The sequence below is a fragment of the Lampris incognitus genome, chromosome 4 (genome assembly GCF_029633865.1).
Source record: "Lampris incognitus isolate fLamInc1 chromosome 4, fLamInc1.hap2, whole genome shotgun sequence".
NCBI classification, from domain to species: Eukaryota; Metazoa; Chordata; class Actinopteri; order Lampriformes; family Lampridae; genus Lampris; species Lampris incognitus.
In genome coordinates this window covers 51,283,285-51,305,248 of record NC_079214.1, presented here as the reverse complement: position 1 = coordinate 51,305,248, position 21,964 = coordinate 51,283,285, and the positions used below count along the sequence as shown (strand labels likewise).

General features: G+C 41.1%; 2 protein-coding genes across 2 annotated transcripts; both read right to left on the bottom strand.

The window, feature by feature from the left end:
* Nucleotides 1–2,904: 2,904 nt before the first annotated feature.
* On the bottom strand, nucleotides 2,905–13,017 carry fam219b (family with sequence similarity 219 member B). The gene is made up of 6 exons (XM_056278997.1): nucleotides 12,811–13,017; nucleotides 11,818–11,926; nucleotides 9,968–10,061; nucleotides 9,595–9,672; nucleotides 5,207–5,258; nucleotides 2,905–3,529 (listed from the first exon to the last, which is right to left on the bottom strand). Exons 1-6 carry the CDS (start codon nucleotides 12,883–12,885, stop codon nucleotides 3,380–3,382), a joined length of 558 nt encoding a protein of 185 aa, XP_056134972.1. The 5' UTR covers nucleotides 12,886–13,017; the 3' UTR covers nucleotides 2,905–3,379.
* Nucleotides 13,018–16,484: 3,467 nt separating this feature from the next.
* LOC130111698 (cytochrome c oxidase subunit 5A, mitochondrial-like) lies at nucleotides 16,485–21,680 on the bottom strand. The gene is made up of 5 exons (XM_056278961.1): nucleotides 21,530–21,680; nucleotides 19,643–19,759; nucleotides 17,774–17,895; nucleotides 16,995–17,128; nucleotides 16,485–16,619 (listed from the first exon to the last, which is right to left on the bottom strand). The coding sequence occupies exons 1-4, from the start codon at nucleotides 21,600–21,602 to the stop codon at nucleotides 17,015–17,017; spliced, it is 426 nt and encodes a 141-aa protein (XP_056134936.1). The 5' UTR covers nucleotides 21,603–21,680; the 3' UTR covers nucleotides 16,485–16,619; nucleotides 16,995–17,014.
* Between the last annotated feature and the right edge of the window lie 284 nt (nucleotides 21,681–21,964).

The following is a 21,964-nucleotide window of genomic DNA, read 5'->3' as shown; positions in this document are numbered from 1 at the left end:
AATGCGAAGCGTAAATCAAATCACTCAACAACAACAAAAAAGACAATGTCGAATGACAGTTGCCGTTGCGCCGGATGCGCCGTGGATAAATTCTGCCCCCCCGTGGACAGGAAAGGTGCCGCACGAAGACCTCACAAGGAGCTGATAAATTCCCCTTGATTTCCTCACAATCACCTGGGATCATTTTTGGAATTATATTTCATTGTTTGACGATCCTCAGATCCTTGGATCGTTAGATAGCCAGGACACACAAACCTTTTCGCGTATTCATTCCAATGCTGCTTTGTAATTAGCACCATTTTTATGTAGTTGTCCCAAAAATTCCTCGTCCATATATCCAGTTGTGTGTTGGCTCTGTGATGGCCTGGCGGCCTGTCCAGGGGTGTCTCCCCACCTGCCATCCAATGACTGCTGGGATGGGCTCCAGCATTCCCGCGACCCTGAGAGCAGGATAAGCTGCTTGTATAATGGATGGATGGATGTTTATAAGAAGTAAACACATCAGGATGAGCATTACTAAATTTTATTCAAGAAAGTAAACCAGTAGACATAATCAAATAAAAAGGTGTTGGTGTTTCCCCATTTAAAATAACAATACTTCAAGTTATTGCATTAACACTCAGTAACACTTGGTAAATAGTCCCGATGTTGGTTAATAAAGCAGATTGTCCCATTAGTTGCATAGTGCAGGCGAGTCAAGTGTAACTGCTACTGATCACTGGTGATGTGCAATATTTATATACTTTTACATAAACGACAAAATCCTGCACCAGAGCTTGGACCAATACGCTCTGAAGTCAACCATCTCAGTGGTTTATTGAGCTTTCAGCTCAAGTCACAATCCAGCGTTATCATGAGAGATGAAGGGAAATCAAATTGCAAACACAAACATTCAGGGTTTTCATTTTCCATTATTTTGTAATGTTTTCATGCCAAACGTCCACAACCCCCCCCCCCACACACACACACACACAATCAACTTCTTCAACTGACTGACAGCATATTGACCCCAACCCTGTGGGGCACATATCGGAGTTACTACATATTTTCAACTATATGTCACACTTTCCTCCTCTAACTTCTCAAATGGGGTCCAACAGTCTAGTCAGTGGTGCCTATGATGTATCATGTATAATGTTTGCTGATATTTTCCGGGAAATACGACAGTTAACTGTGGCTGTAAATTAATCTTGCAAAACAAAAGGAGAAAAAAAATCCTGCAAAGACAATGGGGTCCGTAAAAACATAAAATATGCAGTCATGCATACATCCAGAACAAACTTTTCTGTACATTACCAGACAATTTGTACAATCCCTTAAATTTTCAGGATCTGGAATCTCAGTTTCCAAAGTTGTGTAGACACCCTCTAAACTATCTACAAATCAGCTTTGACAAAGTAACTCACACACTTGCTGTCTTTGACACATGCACACCTGCAGAGGGTCTCCCGAGGAGGGATCCCAGTCACTTTCTCTCATACTGAACTAAGTCAATATTCTTACATGCGCAATTTCATAATCATCAATCACAAAAAAAACTAAAACATGAACCAGAATATAAGTGTTCAAGAAATTGTGCAGAGTAGAAAATAACAGGAAAGTGGGCAGATTTCACTTCCATGTGTCTACCACCATTATTTTTCCAAACACCAGTAAATAGTTCACAATAGTGATGGTATATAATGACAGCTAAGTGTTTTAAATGTGGTAAAATAAAGATCTGTGGTGCCCAAGTCAACACACACATAAATGACATCGACATTTGCACATTTGAAATTTTAGATCCTTTTCTTTCATTACAGGATCATCATTTCAATTCTGCTTTCTATTTTGCAACAGCCTTATTCCAAAAAAAGGAGCTTATCAATGCTTAAAAGAATGTGAGTCCTGATATTCATTAATCTGCATTTAGAAACACCAACGACACCCAAAAATGCAAGTGTTTAGATTTAGTCATTAGCTGATAACAGTAACCTTTCTTCTGGGCTTTTGGCCACAGCAAAGCCTGACTTCCTGACTTGAGCGCCGATATTGACATGTAACATTAAAGCATCCATTCGCATCGAAGGGAACATTGTAAATACCAAATCCAGAGGAAGTTCAGTTCAATAACAGTCATCAAATTAATTGAATTACTTAAAGCTGCACCAGGTAACTTTTTGGATTTCGTAAACGTCTTTCATATGTCAACTGTCGCAAAGGAAACCGAGGGGCTTTTTTCTTTTGTTTCTTCATAGCGTAGCAACAAGATTCCTTCATTTATTTTACAAGCTGTAGTTCACACGACTATTGCAGAAGAAGAGGAGCTGTGTTCACAGCTGAGGTAAAGTAAAATCGCCATACATTATAAGTGCTGCAAAGCAATCCCTATAGTTCGCAGGACATTTCGTGCATGGTGTTAGACAAAATGCACAGCAAAAACAAGGCTTCTAGGGAACTGATGTGAACGGCGACCGAATCGTTATTCCGCAGCCATCTCACCATGCGACCAGAATGAATTTAATATGTTAAAGCAAAAGAAAAAGGTACCTGGTGCCACTTTAACCATAAACAAATACAATTGTCACTCTAAAACCTCATACCTTTTATAGAAAAATGTTAATTGCTGTAGATGGTTATAATATCGAAAACATCTTCTGTTAATGGATGGCTAAAATGGCATAACAAAATTCAATAATAGTCATTGCTGAGTTTTTCTTTCAAGACAGCCACTTTTCGTAACAGTGCGTGTCACATTTGATCAAATAGTGGATAACTCCTTCTGAAAAGAAACCCTTTATAATAGGAGTTTTGAACATAGTGCAGAGGGAGAATTTAAGCAACACCAGCAAGGGAATGTAGATATTCAAGTGTACTGTCAATTCAACAGAAAAATAAAAAATAATAAAATGAACACTTGTGTACGTCACACTAGGCCTGTATGCATGTATTGCATACCCCTTTACCATATTAAGGAAAAACACAGTAACTTTGAGTCAAGGATCATAAGACAGTAACTGGCTCTCCACTGGGTCAATGAGTCTTTTTCCCCACAAAGTCAATCACGCTGCCACTTGATTCAGAGCAGTGACATAGTTTGTTTCGAGTAGTCCTATAAAAAGAAAAAAAGGTCAAGCTTTGGGGTCACAGTGGATAAGGCCTGGGCTGATGTCCTTAACATGCTTCGATGTGTTTTGAGCGACAAGGGTGCGTGCAGCCCTGTATAACAGGGACTTGGCTTGTGCAGAGTTGTGGAGGGCTCCATGTTCAGGCAGCGCTGTGTGACTTGGGTAACAAGGAGGCCTCCGTTATCTGCCAGGTACATCAGGCCAACGCCAAGAGTCACACCGTTTTAGCAGAGCCGGCCCATCATCTTAAGGTCATGGCACGGTCAGCACCCTCACTGCATGCAGCAGGATGGGCTCTCTGAGCAGCAGCACACTGAGGACCCCATGGCTTTGGGAGGAATCAGGTCCAGGTCCTCGTCATCAGGAATCTCGTCCAGACGGTAGCCGTCCTGCAATAGCTGCTTGCTTAAATCAGGATGTACCTGGATGGACAAAAGACACACCACTGACAGATCCAAACAGCACATCTGGAAACTTGCTGTACCCCGCAAGTTGCTAAATGCTATCAATCTCTCTAAATGCCTGTAAGCATTACAAACTCATTCCTTCTTACCATTTGATTCTTTTGATGGCAGAGACAAATATGTATGTAGGGAGTAATGCTACAACAGGCTAGCAAAAATACAACAAATTTATATTGAATCAGAAGTTTAAATTACATACACACATTGAGAAGGAATTTACTGTGTCCTAGTGAGTAATTTCCTGGTTTAATGTGCATGTGCTGGTGTGCGGTTATGGTATGACATGAATTTTATGGTTATGTGGTAACAACGCATGAAAACAGACAACAGTTATAAAATCGGTTGACAGGTAGCTTAAACATGAATGCCGTTTTAAAATTTTCTGGCTATTTGAAGTCAAGCATCAACTGATGCCCAGTGTGTGACATTGCCACAACAGGGATTTACACACACACGCGCACACATTCTCATTCACACATGCACACACATGCACATTCTCACTCATATACACACACACACACACACACACAAGCACTTGTTACCATTTCCTAGAGTTTGTGATGCAACTTGTTTTATCTTGTTCTTTTCCCCCTTGTCATACTTCCCCCCCCCCTTTTTTCTCCCCAAATTTATCCTGCCAATTACCCCACTCTTATGAGCTGTCCCGATCTCTGCTCCACCCCCTCTGCCGATCTGGGGAGGGCTGCAGACTACCACGTCTCCTCCGATACATGTGGAGTCGCCAGCCACTTCTTTTCACCTGACAGTGAGGAGTTTCACCAGGGGGACATAGCACGTGGGAGGATCACGCTATTCCCCCCAGTCCCCCCCCCCCGAACTGGCGCCCCGACCGACCAGAGGAGGTGCTAGTGCAGCGACCAGGACACATACCCACATCCAGCTTACCACCTGCAGACACGGCCAATTGTGTCTGTCAGGACGCCTGACCAAGCCGGAGGTAACATGGGGATTCGAACCACCAATCCCAATGTTGGTAGGCAACAGAGCAGACAGCTATGCTACCTGGACGCCCCTCCCCTCCCCCCGGTCATACGTATGCTTGCTGCTTTCCTCTTCTCATCTCTGTACGATTGTTACAGTTTTATATTCAAACTGTATAACAAGATATAAGGATATGTAACTGAATTTGTCATGCAGTCTATTCTGATGCTCATTTCTTCTACCAAACAACAATGGCAATATAGAGAATGCAAATACACGGATCCAGGTGGCAACAAAACAGGGTGAAGCTGAAGGAAAGACAGACAGGAAAGCAAGACGAGGCTCTCTCTTGGTGAGGCAGCTCTGAGAGATGAGGGTGAAAAATAAATTATCTGAAAATTAACTTTTCCATGAACAATATATCAGTCATGTGCTGAATGACCCACTTATGGCGGTATGTCAGTTCAAAGGTCCAAACTGTTGAGAAACTGACAATGCAATTTTTTTGCAGCAGGTAAACATAACCAATATTGCAATATAGGACACAAAACATGAAGAAAAGACTTTGTTCCTGAAAATATTAGGATTAATAAAGTTGATCAATGACTACAGTAAGAAAAGTTATTCCATTGTTATGTAGTGTGTGCCAGCGAGACACACAATATCAAAAAATGAACAATGGGGTTAACTTACCTCAGCTGAAGAGTAGCCCGAGGAATACTGCTCAAAATCTATTTCTTCATCACTATAGAGGGGAAAACACACATGAAGGCCACAACAGGATGAGTTTTTATTCTGATGTAAACAACAATTGACATGGGCTGCATCACATACAAACATACTACTCAAGGAATATCTTGATGCATGCTCAATAATCCAGGTAAGGAAATCACAGAAAGTTGAATCAGTTCATCAAGGGGAGGGACATCATTATGGAGGCAGATGAAACAATGGTCTCTTGTGATGTTACGTCTCTCTTCACGTGCATTCCTGTTGACGATGCAGTGGAGGTAGTCCGTATGAAATTACAAGACGACCCAGAAACATTTCATCACTCGTCTAATGCCCCTTTTCCACTACATGGTACCATAACAGTACCCCCTAAGTGTAGCTGGTCTGCATTGATTTTGGTACCTGCTCCAGTTTTTTTGGAACCTCGCCAAAGGCGGTACCAGAAAAGTGGTAACAGTTACCAAAATGATGGTACTTTCCAGTAATGGAAAACGAAAAAGTCGAGTCAAGTTGAGCCAGTACCATGTAGTGGAAAAGAGGCATAAGTGATCTCTTTAGTCTCAACTGACTGCAGGTATCTCCACCCTTATGAACAATACAGTGGCATAACAACCGACACCAATGATCAGTTTCATATCCAAACTGGCATGAGCAGTAACTAGAGTTTCAAGAGGATTTGGGAATGGTTGCAATCTCAGCATTGTAAACTGGCGACAGCTGTACATTTAAACCCCCCCCCCCAAATTCAGGGATGGTTGTTCCCTCTTAACATAGATGGTCTCTTTGACTCCCCGTTCAAACCAGCGTTCCTCCCTATCAAGAATGTGCACATCCTCATCCTTGAAAAGAGTGGTCACTGGTCTGTAGACGGGTGTAGACTGCATAGTCCTGGCCTAATGTGTTAGCACTTCTGTGATGTGCCATCCTCTGTTTGGTTTCCCCAAAATACAAATCACAGCAATCCTCCAGGCACTGAACAGCGTATACTATATTGCTGTCTTTGTGCCGGGGTACCCGATCCTTGTTGTGGACCAATTTCTAGTGCAGTGTGTTTTGGGGTTTGAAAGCAACTGTGTTTGGAAAATACATGTCTCAGCTTTTCTGACATTCCCGCCACATACGGAATAGCCACTGGTTTATGCTTAGGCAACTGTTGTCCGTCTCTCTTCAATCGGCTGGTGCACTGTTTGGGCGTCTTCCTGGCTTTGACAAACACCCAGTTAGGATAACCACACTTAACCAGGGCCTGTTTAATGTGGGATTTCTCCCCTTCCCCAGCCACTGTGTCGGTGGGGATGTTGTCAGCTCAGTGGTATAGTGTCCTGATGATTCCCAGTTTGTGCGCCAGTGAATGATGAGAGTCAAACCTTAAGTACTGATCAGTATGTGTTTGTTTGTGGTAAACATCAACAATCAAATGTCCCCCATCACCAACTGCAATTTCACAGTTTAAGAAGGCTAACCTGCAATTTTTCACATCCTCCCTGGTGAACTTGATGTGGTTGTCCATAGAATTAATGTGGTCGGTGAAATGTGGTACGTCCTGAGATTTAATTTTAACCCAGACATCGTCCACAAATCTGAACCAATGGCTAGGTGGTGTCCCTGGATAGGACATCAGAGCTCTATTTTCCACTTCCTCCATTTACAAGTTGGCCACTACAGGTGAGACTGGGGAGTCCATAGCACACCAATGACTCTGCCTATAGTACTGCCCCCTGTATGTGAAGCACGTGGACTGAAGATACAGCTTCAGGAGCAGACACACTTGGTCCGTGTTAAGGGTGGTCCTATTGCTAAGGGTGGGCTCATCTTGTAATTTCATATGGACTACCTCCACTACTTCATCAAAAGGAACACACGTGAAGAGACATAACATCATAAGAGATCATTGTTTCATCCCCCTCCATAACACCCTCTAGTTAATGCTCACAGCAATTTGCATATGAAACCGACTGTTGTTTTCAGTCGTTATGCTACTGTATGGGTTATAAGGGTGGGGATACCTGCAGTCAGTTGAGGTCACTTAGATGAGTGAGGAAACATTTCACTCTCAGTATTCCATTATTAAACCATGTGTGATAGAAAACAGTCCTAGTTTTATATTGGATGTCTTTGATAAATTCAAAATACCTATAAAACCAAAAGAATATGCTATTGTTTTCGATGCTATACCAGAAAGTGCCCTTATACTTCTACAAAACTCTGGTGTGGTAGACGTACCTTTTCATTTTGAAGATTGTGTGGAAAATATTTATATTGGTGAAACCAATATATTGAAAGAGAAGTGCTCTAACAAAAATATTAGGAACACACTGAGTGGTGTCACTGTCCCATCTTCTAGATGTTTTTGGTCCTCATTATTTAATGATATACAGTGGAAGAAAGCATGGACAATCTGTTATAAATACTGTATCAATAAAACTTTAAGAAAGTGTCTTTCGAGATATTACATAGAATTTATCCGGCAAAGCTTGTGTTAGAAAGATTCAAACTTGATATTGATTATAAGGTGATTTTTGTGGACTAGAAAGAGAGAGTATTACCCATCTATTCTTCCAGTGTATAGTATATACAAGAATGTTCTGGATTGATGTATCCAACGTTCTAAAATAAGAGACTTAACATGAATATTGAAATAGATATGTCTGATGTAATGCTATATTTTCGTAAAGATAAGATTGGAAATAACATGCTGTATATCACACAACTAGTTATTATTTTTGGAAATGTCCATATTCATAAGAAAACCAAGCCACATTTTCTGCACTTTATTACTGAATTTAAACAATATAGCGCCATTTTATTTAATCTTAAAAACAAAAAAGCTATTAAGCCCTTTAAATTACTAGGCAAATTTAATATGCTGCATATAACACAAAACTCTGGCATTGTAAAATGTAATCTTTTTTGTTTATTTTTGTCTCCTTTTTATTTTTGTTTTCTATTGTCTATGTTTGTACCATTGTATATGAAAATGTGCTCAATAAAGAATGGAAAAAAATTAAACATTTCACTCAATAAACGTTGTGTCCAGATGAACTGATTCAACTTTCTTTCTTCAAATTAAAAAGGATATTTTGAGGACTAAACAACTGCAAGCTAGATGATTTGTGAACATTTCTGCTTGTCCATTTGTTCATGGACATTTTGTGCTTTTTGGATGCCAAAAGAAAAAGAGGAACAGAAAAGAAAAGAAAGCCTAAACCTGTTTAAACTGCAGTATACTCTATTACGTCCCACTTTGGAAAGACAGTTCGTCAAACTTACAAAACCCCACCTTGTCTCTAAACATGTCCCTTACTATGTCCCGTATGTGTGTATGAGTGTGTGCATGTGCTGAACAGCCTGGAGCAAGCATCCAGGCTGTTCTTCCACATAACATGAGATTGAATTTTGCAGGCGCCACTGATTAAATGTATATGTATAAATCACATTAGTCGTCTGGGTCACTGCCTGATCAACCCGGAGCAATCGATAAGTGAATGTCTGCTATGTGGACCTACATTTGACAGATGTAATGAAGGCAAGATTCATTGTGAGGCATCTGTGTCCATCTCATAACATTGGTTGCATTCTCAGAAATTCTTGCAAATACACCCAGGCACTCCTCACACACACAGAATGTATATATTGTATACATTGTGTGAACCCACCTCATAATTATTTGATGCAACTGTTAAAATTACAATATTATGACTTTATAGAAGAGACCTATGTCAAAACAATAAAATGTAGACTCTGGCACAAGTACCAGTCCAGCTATTAAAGTTTTAACTACCAAACCATTTTAACAGAAGAAAAAATACAATAAACTGAAATCTCTGAACCTAAAAAAAATAACCACACATAACGTGGAAAAATTTAGTTATTTAGAATGTTTGATATGTAAGTGTAATTCGTTTTGCACTTTTTAGCTTCTAACTAGCTGTGGATAATTATTTTGAAGATTATGGAAAAGAACAGATAATTTCTGCTACAAATTGACATATTTTGCTGATGCACAACTCCCCTCACTATAACATAATAGCAGCACAATGCCACGATCATACAAACAGAGCACATAATAATCTTACCTCATCTGAAGCATGACCTTTAGTAAAATCTAAAGAAAACTCAATCTGTGAGGATTTAAATGAGTTTTGCAAGGTTTCTATGTGTGTTTGAAAATTTCATTTAAATTTGATATATTATGTATAACATGTAACACAAACCATATAGTAATATTTCTCAGAAAAAAAAATCAAGTGCAGTTGTAATTCTCAACTGGGTACCATAGAATCTTTTTTTTGTACCAGAAAACTTGCAACACAAAGGTCAATCTATTGTTAAAGGAATTGAAGCCTTACCTGTCTGACTCCAAAGCAACCAGCGTATCCTCAGCATGCTGACTCAGAGCAGTGTAGCCCTTGTTATATTTCACTGCTCTGAAAGAGAAGCCGGAAAAACGTGAAATCACTCAGAGCAGAGACCGATCAAGTGTATACCAAATAAAGTAGCTTTCTTATTCTCAATGTCTGTCTCTTCCCCATCTCCCTCCCTCCTCCCTCTCAATCTATCCCTTTCCTCCTTACTCTCCTCCACTCCTTCTTGCTCACTTCTCACGCACTTTTTCCACTCTATGCCCCTCTTTCCCTAGATCTCCTCCTGCCAACATTACCCCCCCCCCTTCCAGTCTCTCTCTCACTCAGCGCCTTCATTCCCTCTCCTTCAGTCCCTTACCTCTTTGCTGCTTGCTTGGGCTGATGCACAACGGGAGCACCTGCAGTGAGGGCTTTCTTCTTCAGTGCTTTGCGCGCCATCTCCCGGTGCTTCTCTACAAAGAAAAAAAAGTCAGTGACTTTGGGCTGATGTGATTGTTTTTTATGACATTATGTAAAGCATCAGTTCTTACTCAAACGGAAAGAGAACCTAACATCATCCAATCAGCTATAGGGGAAAGAAACTTCTTATCCAAGGGAGACTTGTCTATCTAAATGGTTATCCCTGGGTAGGACTTTATGGAAGAAATTGATGTCAAACGCTATGTGCTGTTATATTTCTTAATCTAAACAGTCAATATGGCAGATAGAAGTGAGTTGAAAGTAGAAGCAAAGTTGTTGTAGCTAACAAGCTAGCAAACCATAACAAAGTTTGTAGATGACCCATACTGTCAAGTCAAGTTTCACTTTATTATCAAAAACATATAAAAATTACCATGTACTTTGCATGTACTATGCATTTGAAGAAATGCATGTGCCCTGGCTCTCAGCCCTTAAGAATTTAAATAAGGAAGTAATAAAAAAACAATAAATAAGAAATTAGAAATTCCACAAAATAAATAAATCACTAAAGTTATGTAAGGTGCCTACTGTTCATTATTCTGGTTGCCTGGGGGTAAAAACTATGTGATGATACAAGTGGTGTTTTTTTCACCCCCCATTTTTCTTCGAGGTTTTTTCAAAGATAATACATGAAGGACAAGTTCCCTGTGCAGGAAGAAGAAGCAGTTGCTGGAAACAACTGGTTGAAGTGAGGATCTCAGCTGACACTGAGATGGAGATAGAGCATGAGGCAATTGGTGGGGCCGTAGGCATCGAGGGTGCAGGTGTCAGGGTCCTAGCCATCTCTGACCTAGCCAACATCCTTCATGTCAATATATGGAGTATGAGAAAGCAGCAAGCTTGAGGCCAGAATTGATCAGGAGGCTGCACACAAAGACCAGAGGTTCAAGGCACTTAAACATCAATTCAGCCTTCTCCAATTATAGGTCCAGGCTAGCAACTCTCCAGTATTTCATCCACCCTTGACATAGCAGAATCCTTTAGGGGTGGAACTTATGGAATAAGAGCCAGTGGATTATATTTCGCAACCTGGAGCCGATCAGTGGCCTGAAATTGGATACTGTGGTTATACTGGGCAGCTCCCAGGTGTGAATGTGTGTTATTGTGTTATTGAATGTGTGTTACTGTGAGTGTGAAGCAGGTTATTGCTTGGTGAACCTAACCTGGGTAAATTAAGGAAAAAAAAAATTCCCGCTCACTGGAGGCATCCCATCAAGATGATTCACCAGCACTGGTGACTATTTCATTTCAAAATGAACCTCTGGAATTTTGATAGCGCAAACACCACAATAATTACAAGGGTTACAAAAGGTGTCAGCCGGTTCAAAAGAAACAACGATATTCGGACAACAGTATTGAGAGGATTTATGCTAAACTAAATTTGAGAATTCACAAGTAAAAAGTCAGAAAGACAATTATTTTAGTCTGCAAAAAAAGAATGCACAGGAATTTGTCTCATTGACAATGATGCAACAAACCATTGACTTTTTATCAAGATACACAGTACATGCTACCACACAAGATAAAAGGACAAGAGAACCTACAAGCAGCAAAGTGACAATGCAACTCATACTGTGGATAGTAGACTATCCATGTATATCATGTACAAGTAGCGTGTCAAGATATGACACACAGCCAAACCAGTGAAAACAACAGTTACGGAGGAGCCCTGACAGCATCACGGAGCTATAAACAAGTACATTAATTCCCTGTTTATACACTAGTAGTATGTATCAAGGGAACACTCACGTAGTTTGAGGTGGATGGCTGGAGCTCTGGACATAATGTATGGTCCCCTTTTCTCCACAGGCCTGATGGCTCCATCAGTGGTCTTGGGTCTTATGCTGCTACTGGGGCCCTGAGGTTGTGAAATTCAAGGTAAAGTTATACCAGTGATAGTAGTATATGTTCTCAACTCCTGATGAAATATCCTCATCCAGTAAAGTTTCCCGTTGTTACATCTGTGATTTCATTTCAGTCCAGATTGTGCAATGTAAACCAGTATCAACGGTGAAGCTAAGTGGATCTTCCTCCTCTTACAGCTCTGTTTTCGTGAGTTTATCAGAGTTGGAGTTTCGAGTTACTCAGTGTGTTTGTGTCCGTGTGTATGAGAGACAGTATAAAACCTTGCAGACAGTCATGAAATCGATATGTACTTAGTTAAAATTCTCTGCTGCATTTTAAAAGCAGATTTCTTACCACCTCGTCACATTTGACCGAGACTGTATCTGCAGTCAAACGTCTTACCAATATTACGCGATCATACCCCCAATTTCTGAGGACGTATTCTTCTAGTTAGTCAAGCTCTTCTAGTTACTTAACACGACTTAAGGATGTTTCGGCGATATTACACTCCGAAAATTGATTTTGACACGAACTCAACGGAAAGGATAGACCAGCATTCCCAAGAAGTAACGGCTGATCATCTTAACCGCTTAACTGAAAGTTTAGATCACACATTTAATGAAAAAACGACAGCGGATGGTTAGTAGCTGTAATGCTCTTTCGCCCCGTTAACATGTCAGGGAAGCCGACGTTTCGGCTTTCTTTTAAGATCAGACAGCATTCCCAGCAAAAAGTACCAACGTTTTCTGAAACTGTCAACGTTAACGCAAGCAAGCAACTACCTTTTTCTCATTGTCATGTTCTTGCCGGACCAAGGGAAGGGGATGAAGATTAACTGGCTAGTTAGCGAACCAACTGTCAACTGTTGTTGCTGGCCTAAACGTTAGCAAGTATTACCTTTAAAACTTGGGGCTCGGGCAGTGCATCAAGAAGGCTATCCTTCTCTTGTTCCTCTATTATGTCGTTCATCATTTTAATCTTTCCTGTCACACTTTGAACCACGGCACAGACATGTTTGTGGATATCCCTCTGTCGAGATATACGTGGCTACTTTCTCGTTGTTCACTTCGGCAGGAGGCACTTCTCTTTGCGCTGCCGATGCTAGCAGTTAGCTCAGCTGTTTCGCCTACATAACAACACTACTTCCGCCTCCGGTCACCTGTCAAACTGCAGCCTCCGCTGCCCCCCCCCCCCGCCCGCCAGTACTCTCGGATAGTGTTCATATTGTAACGTGCACGGATGAGTAGACACGTTACAACATTGTGTATCATAAGCGGTTAAGATAATGGATGGATGGATGGATGGATGGATGGATATGTCGTAATAATTAAAAACAAACAAAAATCAACAGAAAACGTTTACCAGGCTTTAACTGTATTTGAATAGTACCTCCTGGTGGACCAGGCCAATACTTTATATATTTTATCATCTACTCAAAATGAATGAGCGTCATCTCGGGAGTTTTTTTTTCTTCTTTTCTCTTTTGATTTTCCGCATCTATAGGGAAGTTGAGTGCAGGGTCGGCTATACAATTCACGGTCGCGTCCACGTTTTGTTTCATGGTAAATGGTACATTGACTGCATTTCTATAACGTTTTTTTCTAGTCCACCGACCGCTCAAAGCGCTTTACAGCGCATGCCTCACGTTCACCCATTCATTCATACACTGATGGCAGAGGCTGCCATGCGAGGTGCCAACCTGCTCATCAGGAGCAGTTAAGGATGTAGTGTCTTGCTCAAGGACACTTCGACACGCTCCCCGCAGGAGCGAATAGAGGGATTGGGAAAAGGGATTGATAATATTTACAGGTATTAATTACTACTGTTTAAATTTTCACAACCTCTGATGAGTTTGGGGCCCAGCACTGCAGTTAGACAGCCGCCCAAATCATCACAGCACCCAAACAAATTCTATTGCCATTAATTAGATTATAGTTTATCATGGAGATGTTTAGGAGAGATGGCAGTGGAGTTTTTAACTAGATTGTTTAACACAATCCTGGAAAGTGAGAGGATGCCTGAGGAGTGGAGAAGAAGCATACTGGTACCGATTTTCAAGAACAAGGGCGATGTGCAGAACTGTAACAACTACAGAGGTATAAAGTTGATCAGCCACAGCATGGAGATTTGGGAGAGTAATAGAAGCTAGGTTAAGAGGAGAGGTGACGATCAGCGAGCAGCAGTATGGTTTCATGCCACGAAAGAGCACCACAGATGCGATGTTTGCTTTGAGAATGTTGATTGAGAAGAGAAGGCCAGAAAGAGTTGCATTGTGTCTTTGTAGATTTAGAGAAAGCTTATGACAGAGTGCCGAGAGAGGAGGTGTGGTATTGTATGAGGAAGTCAGGAGTTGCATAGAAGTATGTAGGAGTGGTGCAGGATACGTATGAGGGAAGTGTGACAATGATGAGGTGTGCGGTTGGAATGACAGATGGGTTCAAGGTGGAGGTGGGATTACACCAAGGATCGGCTCTTAGCCCTCTCTTGTTTGCAATGGTGATGGACAGGTTGACGGACAAGATCAGGCAGGAGTCTCCATGGACGATGATGTTCGCGGATGACATTGTGATCTGTAGCGAGAGTAGGGTGCAGGTTGAGGAGAGCCTGGAGAGGTGGAGGTATGCACTGGAGAGAAGAGGAATGAAAGTCAGTAGGAGCAAGACGGAATACCTATGCGTGAATGAGAGAGAGGACAGTGGAATGGTCAGGATGCAAGGAGTGGAGGTGACAAAGGCATTTGAGTTTAAATACTGGGGGTCAACTGTCCAAAGTAACGGGGAGTGCAGTAGAGAATTGAAAAAGAGAGTGCAGGTAGGTTGGAGTGGGTGGAGAAGAGTGTCAGGAGTGGTTTGCGACAGAAGGGTATCAGCAAGAGTTAAAGGGAAAGTTTACAAGATGGTTGTGAGACCAGCTATGTTATATGGTTTGGAGACAGTGGCACTGACGAAAAGACAGGAGGCGGAGCTGGAGGTGGCAGAGTTGAAGATGCTAAGATTTTCACTGGGAGTAACGAAGAAGGACAGGATTAGGAACGATTATATTAGAGTGACCGCTCAGGTTGGACGGTTTGGAGACAAAGCAAGAGAGGCAAGATTGAGATGGCTTGGACATGTGTGGAGGAGAGATGCTGAGTATATTGGGAGAAGGATGCTGAATATGGAGCTGCCAGGGAAGAGGAGAAGAGGAAGGCCAAAGAGGAGGTTTGTGGATGTGGTGAGGGAAGACATGCAGGTGGCTGGTGTGACAGAGGAAGACGCAAAAGACAGGAAGAAATGGAAACGGATGATCCGCTGTGGCGACCCCTAACGGGAGAAGCCGAAAGTAGTAGTAGTAGTTACAACACAATTGATTTAGCAGTTAATGGTGATGGCCTGGCGGCCTGTCCAGGGTGTCTCCCCGCCTGCCGCCCAATGACTGCTGGGATAGGCTCCTCCAGAGGGCTCCTCCAGCATCCCCACGACCCGGAGAGAGCAGGATAAGCGGTTTGGATAATGGATGGATTTTTTCTGTTTTTTTTTGTAAATGAATATAGTAGTTAATCTTCATCCCCTTCCATTGAAAGGAGCCAGTTCCATCGAAAGGAACCAGTTGAGATGGTTCGGGGATCTGATTAGGATGCCTCCTGGGCGCCTTCCTTTGGAGGTTTACCGGGCACGGCCAACTGGGAGGAGACCCCGGGGTAGACCCAGAACTCGCTGGAGGGACTACGTGTCCAATCTGGCCTGGGGATGTCTTGGGATCCCCCAGGAGGAGCTGGAGAGCGTTGCTGGGGACAGGGACATCTGGAGTGCCCTACTTAGCTTGCTGGACCCCCGAAAAGCGGCTGAAGATGACAACACTATTTGCCTACTGGTAAAGTTACAATAAAGAAATAAATGAACTGCTTGGAAAGGGAGGAATAATTTGAGGGGTGGGAGCTTCCAAGTACAACACATTCATATATATGCTGAATATGGTATAATAAAATAAAATACATTTACTTAACAGGTTACAAAGAAACCTTTCCCCAAAGGCAAAAAAGCACAGTTCTCTCTTTAAAGCTATTGAATACTGTTCAGAGATCCATTCGAAGTGAAACAGTTGCCAATGCTGTTGTGTTAGCACCTTCCCCACCAGGAAACAAAGAAAACATGGTTAAAGCCATCTATTGAGATTGTAGTGTGTCGGTAGAGGTCTTCTGCAAGCCTGTTCTGCCATAACTGACTGTGTTGGCCACATCGGCTTGGCTGCTTCTTCAAACTAGGTTTTATCTGATTTATTCTCCCACATTTGTTAGCTATGGTGATGATGTAAAACGCTATGCTCTGTATAATTCATTTGTGGGTAGGCCCAATCAAACAGTAACCATTAAAATTAACTGTTCATCATTTGGCCATTTGTGGAAGAGCTGTTGGCTTAAATATGACAGTGGCAGAACGTATATAAAAGGGTATTTGTGGGCATTTAAAACTTCAAGGGCTGTAAATTTTGATTTCTAACATGAACAACAAAATATCTCAATGGAAGCTTCGTATGCATTTTCCCCCCCATTATTTCAAGGGTTTCCTTTAAGGAAAAAAACAAAACAAAAATTGATCAAGTATTGTATTCTTTATTGGGTCCATCAATTTATACACAACAGCACGACATGGATACAGTCAAAATCAGAAACATCGGGACAGCAGAGTTAAAAGGTGAGGAATTTGTCTCTTCATACACCGGATGACCTGAGGAGAAAAGCAAAAAAAAGTCACTCCAATGTTGTTCCTCAGTGAGGGGTATTATAAAAAACAACACACACACACACACACACACACACACACACACACACACACAAAGATATTTCTAGAAAATGGACTGTTTTTCTGATAAAATCATTGATTATTTATCTTAATTTTAGATGCTAAACAGGCACCAGAAACAGCTACTTAATATTTGTCTTTCAAGCTGGATGCACATACTCACATGGGGGGGTTAGGCACACTTATTTATGCAGTCTTAAGCATTACCAGGAACTATCGACAGAAATGCTCAAACCAGCAGCTTTTTGACTACCGAGTGGCCTCTATAACCAACCTGTCAAGAGTGAAGTACAATCTCACCTTAACAGCACACATGTCGTCTATAATTTATCAATGCCCAGCTCCTCTGGTGTGGAGATACCAAGCTCTGCTAGGGTGGGCTTCAGCTCTTGGATCAGATATGGATAAATTTCTTTGTGAGGGCCTGCTTTGTCCTGTGAAATCAAAAATCAACATAAAAAAGACAATCAAAATTTCAAACACAAGTTCAGAGTGTAGCCTATTGCAAAATGCTTCTCGTCGTATTATTGAATAAACTATCACATATCAATACTTAAGACAAACCACAGCAAATGGGATGGGAAAATATCTAACAGTCATAACCTTGTTGCAGTTAAACATCTAACATTTGAAATTTCAACAAGTGTAATAAAAAAACAGCCAAGGGATGGATGAATGGATAATAAATAAAAAATAAACACACACACACACACACACACACGCCCCTCTTCAAGAATTCTATTTTACAGGTCTTGACTTCCAGTGGCTGGATTTATGGGAGACCTTTATATTTTTCAAACAAGGAAAATTATATGCCTCTACATTTTCTTGAGACTCCCACTTACTGGCACTATGTTTTACCATTATAGAATAGAACCACACCATAATATAGGGGAAAAAGGGACCGTTAACTGAGCCCCAAGGGTCCATGAGCAGTTTACATAGTTCAGAGTTCATGATGCTCATGTGACTCCACGTTTATGATGACACAACTCCATGGGAATCTGGGTCAGCACAAGTCAAACTTAGTAATGCATTGAAAAAAAAAGAGAGGCCAAAGCCCAGATCACTGTTCTCACCTTGACAGCCTCTAGGATGCGGATTGCACTGGCCAGGTCGTTCAGTCTCCGACAAGCCCTCAGTGCTGAGTCCAGGATCTTAGCCTCAGGTACCAGGTCGTACCCAATCAGAGTGTTCATACCTTAAAGTCAGAATGCATGAAACAGATATAATAAATATGAATATTCAATGCTTATATATCTTTACAGAGCTGCATGGTAAAGGTAGCCCAATGCAACAAATCTCTTTATTTGTTCAAAGGGAAAGTGGGCTGAACAATGCAGGCTATTCTCATTATCTACTGTTACTTATCAAAGTCAAATAGAGTACTTTGCTAGTTGACCACGAATGAAGGTCTCATGGGAAGGTAGAGCATCGACCAATCACTTGCCACCAAGTCTCCAGATACAATCTACTAATCTGCTGACCACTGGCTACTGCTACATCCACATTAGAGCCCCTGCCCCAACTTCATCCCCTTCCAAGTTTGGGTAATGGATTTAGAGCCGCAGCTAACAATTATTTTCATTATTGATTAATATAATTATTGATTAATCTATCAATTATCTTTTTCTGTCATTTAGTCTATAAACTGTAAAAAATACTGATAGGTTGCCCATCTTAACTTCCATGAGGTCAACATGGCATCATACATTGTCTGACCAATAGCCAAAAAAGCCATTGAGTATTAACTGTATAATTACATCAATTAGAGAAAGCCAAACAAATCTTTACCATCACATTTTCAATATTTTTACTTGATAAAGGACTTATTAATCAATTTGCCATCTTTAAGTTCAACTCATAAAGTGCTAGTTTATGTTTACAAAGAATTGGTATATTCACTCAATTTCACCCTCCTCATTACGGACTTAGCATTAATGAAACTACTGCTGCTGGACATCTCAACGTTTCATAGAAATTCTTTCAAGACTAAGAGGACTTATGGTTTTAGTGATTACCTATAGAGCCTCGCACGGTCAGGTACCCTCCTACATTGTTGACCTAATTTGCCCCGACACAACATCAAGATCACTTAGGTCGTCTGATACAGTTTTATTGTCCGTAGCTCATACCAGAATCAAAAACAAGGGTAATCGAGCTTTCACAGTAGTTGCCACTAAACTGTAGAACACTCTCCCCTTAGCTTTGTGGTTTGTTGACTCCAGTTTTAAAAAGGAGCTAAAAACCTGTTTAGTCTTTAATTACACTGTTATTGTTTGACTTATGTATTCTCTGTATATATTTTACATCTTTTGTTTAGACAAATTTTTCCCCTTTTCTTTCATTGTGAAGTACTTTGTGACTGTCTGTGAAATGTGCTATATAAATAAATTTTACTTACTAAAATACCATTGAGAGGTACGTAATCAGGAGTAAAAAGTGCGAACACCAATCAAATAAAGCAGCTCAATGTACTACTTAAGTACTGTTCCTTTCTGAAAGTTTTCACTCTGTTCATTCAACAAAGAAGCACAGCTAGGACACCACTCCCATCAAACTTCAGAAGCATTTAACCAAATTTAATTTTGATGCAAAAGGCTACAGCCCTTTATTTATAATTAAATATTTAAGAAAAAACTATTTGGCTCTGAAACCTGTACTAGAAGCAGGATTGGGAATGATGTCGAACCACAACTACATCTATCCCCAAAGCATAAAGCAACCGTGCTGCATGAACTTTCACAGAAAACTCAAGAGGGATGTTTTCAAATATTTTAAATCAGAAAGCATCACACAAGTCTCGGATAGGTGAAATTTAAGTATTGAAGAACAGCATTGATAATGAGGAAAAATTGCAGGCATTTATAGTTGCGCATCCTTTGGGTCAAAAAGGCATAACATTTCAAAGACATTATAAATGTAATGAATATGTAATGAATATGTACCTTTCTTCAACTCCCAGGCATCAATGTCTGGCTTGCTGAAGTAAGTGACCCAGCGAGCATCAAACTCCTCATCTGACTCCACCTTTCCATGGGAGTAGCATCTGGATGCCAAGCAAGCTGGAAAATATAACGATGGAATCAGACTTTTCCCTCGTGCACCCTATGCATTGCTAGGTCCAAGTCCTATTGGATTTGAACCTAGTTTTTTGGCACTTATTTGTGTTGTTGTCTCCTGTCTAGATCCTTGCTTGTGTTGTATTAACTCTCAGATGTACGTCACTTTGGATAAAAGTGTCTGCTAAATGAAACTGTAACATCTCAAACAGATTAGGGAATAATTTGGGCTACATTCAGACTACACATTAAATCTGGCCCAAATCCAACTTTGTCCTCAAATGTGACGTTGATCAGATTTTTTTGTGTGTAAACACAAAATAAAAACCAGCCTGAAAAGGCCTCTTTTAAATTCTTATGTGGACCAATTTCATATGTGGTTCTAAATCAGATCGATATCTAATATGTGGCCATGTGACTCAAGCATATGAAATTAGAATTCATGTGCATTTCACATCATTCCTGGCACAGACCACCCGGACTGGCCGCCTTTGTGTTGGTATAACGGCTCGTCTTTCACGGACCTATTACTGTTGTTGTTGGACTGTTTAAAAACATTGCTAGTGTAATGACTGAATAGTTACAAGATATAATTTATTTTTCTTTGCATATGCAATTCCTTTCTAGATGAAGGTCTGGTCACATCATTTATCAAATATGGGTCACTTCCAAAAATGAATGTTAATAGTGAGAAGAAAAATAGTTAGATCTCACCAAAAAATCTGAACTGAGCATTAAGGCCTTCAGTGTTAACATTTCTTTAACAAGCAATGCCAACTCAAGTCATTTATTTATCATGGGCATGTCACAAACAAATAGACAGTTGCATGGCAACAGACAAAGGTAAAGTAGTGGGTTGTAAGATGAAAGTCAAGTTGACAGTCATTGGCTATAACGAATTGTCCTTGTATTAGCCAGGTTAATGTGAGGGTCCAGAAAGGAGATATTTGTGTTTCTTTGTATTTTAAACGTGCTGTGTGGACCAACACTGTGGATGGGAAATAGAATAAAAAGGAAAGTAATGGAAGAGACTGATATGCCCTACTAGCGCTTATTTTAGATACCAAGCTGTGCAGGCAAAAGACCCCAGAGATTTGGCCGGGTGTGGAGTCACGCTGTACGACTGTTAAACAAAGGCAACACATTTCAGCAAGGTGACTGACATTATGTTTCCGCTACATACAAAAGAAGGGAACAAGAACGGAATATATCCGTGTAGAAGCTGCGTTAACGTTTAAATTAAACTAATACTACCATGAGCGAGGCACTGTTGTTTGCTATAGTGGGAGCTGCCAGGTCAGCGAAGGACAACTAACTACCTGGTCCAATAATAGCTCAACAAGTCACAAATTGAGCGGTCAATCATCAAGGTTATATCATTCAACGGATAATTTTAAAAGTACATGAAAAAAAAACTCGATTCGTAAGTTATAGTTAATTTCACAAATTTCAGCTCTATCAGATGCGCATGTTAGTGTCGCTATTGACGCTCATGAACGAACATAGCGGCGGGTCATCGCAAGGTCATGACACGATTAAAACAATTCCTTTGGCGCGTAATGTTTCGGACGGTGACAGAAGTTTGTATGAAAATGCAAATGTCACAAATATTATCGTTCACTTCGGAGCCGTAAGAATAATGTCAGAAAGGAATCTATGTCATCCTTCAATCGCTGCCCTTCCCATTGACACATGCAGGCTACAGTAACCAGCAAACCCGACCGGAGACATATCGGGTGTTTTCTATGACAGATCTCGACTGCGGACCCCTACCTGAGTAAGCAGGTGGCGGCCGTGCCAAACTTCGGACCCCTGAAGCTGACAATCGAAACACGGCACGGAACATTGTGCCGTCCGGTACGAGTCGGTGACTGACCGTATGCTTAGGAAGCGGTTTACAGGAAACTACGTCATCAATTTCCCCCTTCCGTTTCGTGTTCTTCTTCGTGTTTAGGGCGGCCGGCGTCCAATTCAAATATTGCATTGCCGCCACCAATTGGTTGAAACCAGAACTTCTGGCCCACATGCTATTGAATTTAATGAGCGCGTCGGGATACAAATTGGACACTATAGGTGAAACTGGGGAACCCATAGCCCACCTATGCTTCTGCCTATAGTACTGCCCCCTGTATGTGAAGTACGTGGACTGAAGACAGCTTCAGGAGCAGACACTTGTTGGCCAGTGTTAAGGTTGGTCCGAGAGACCAA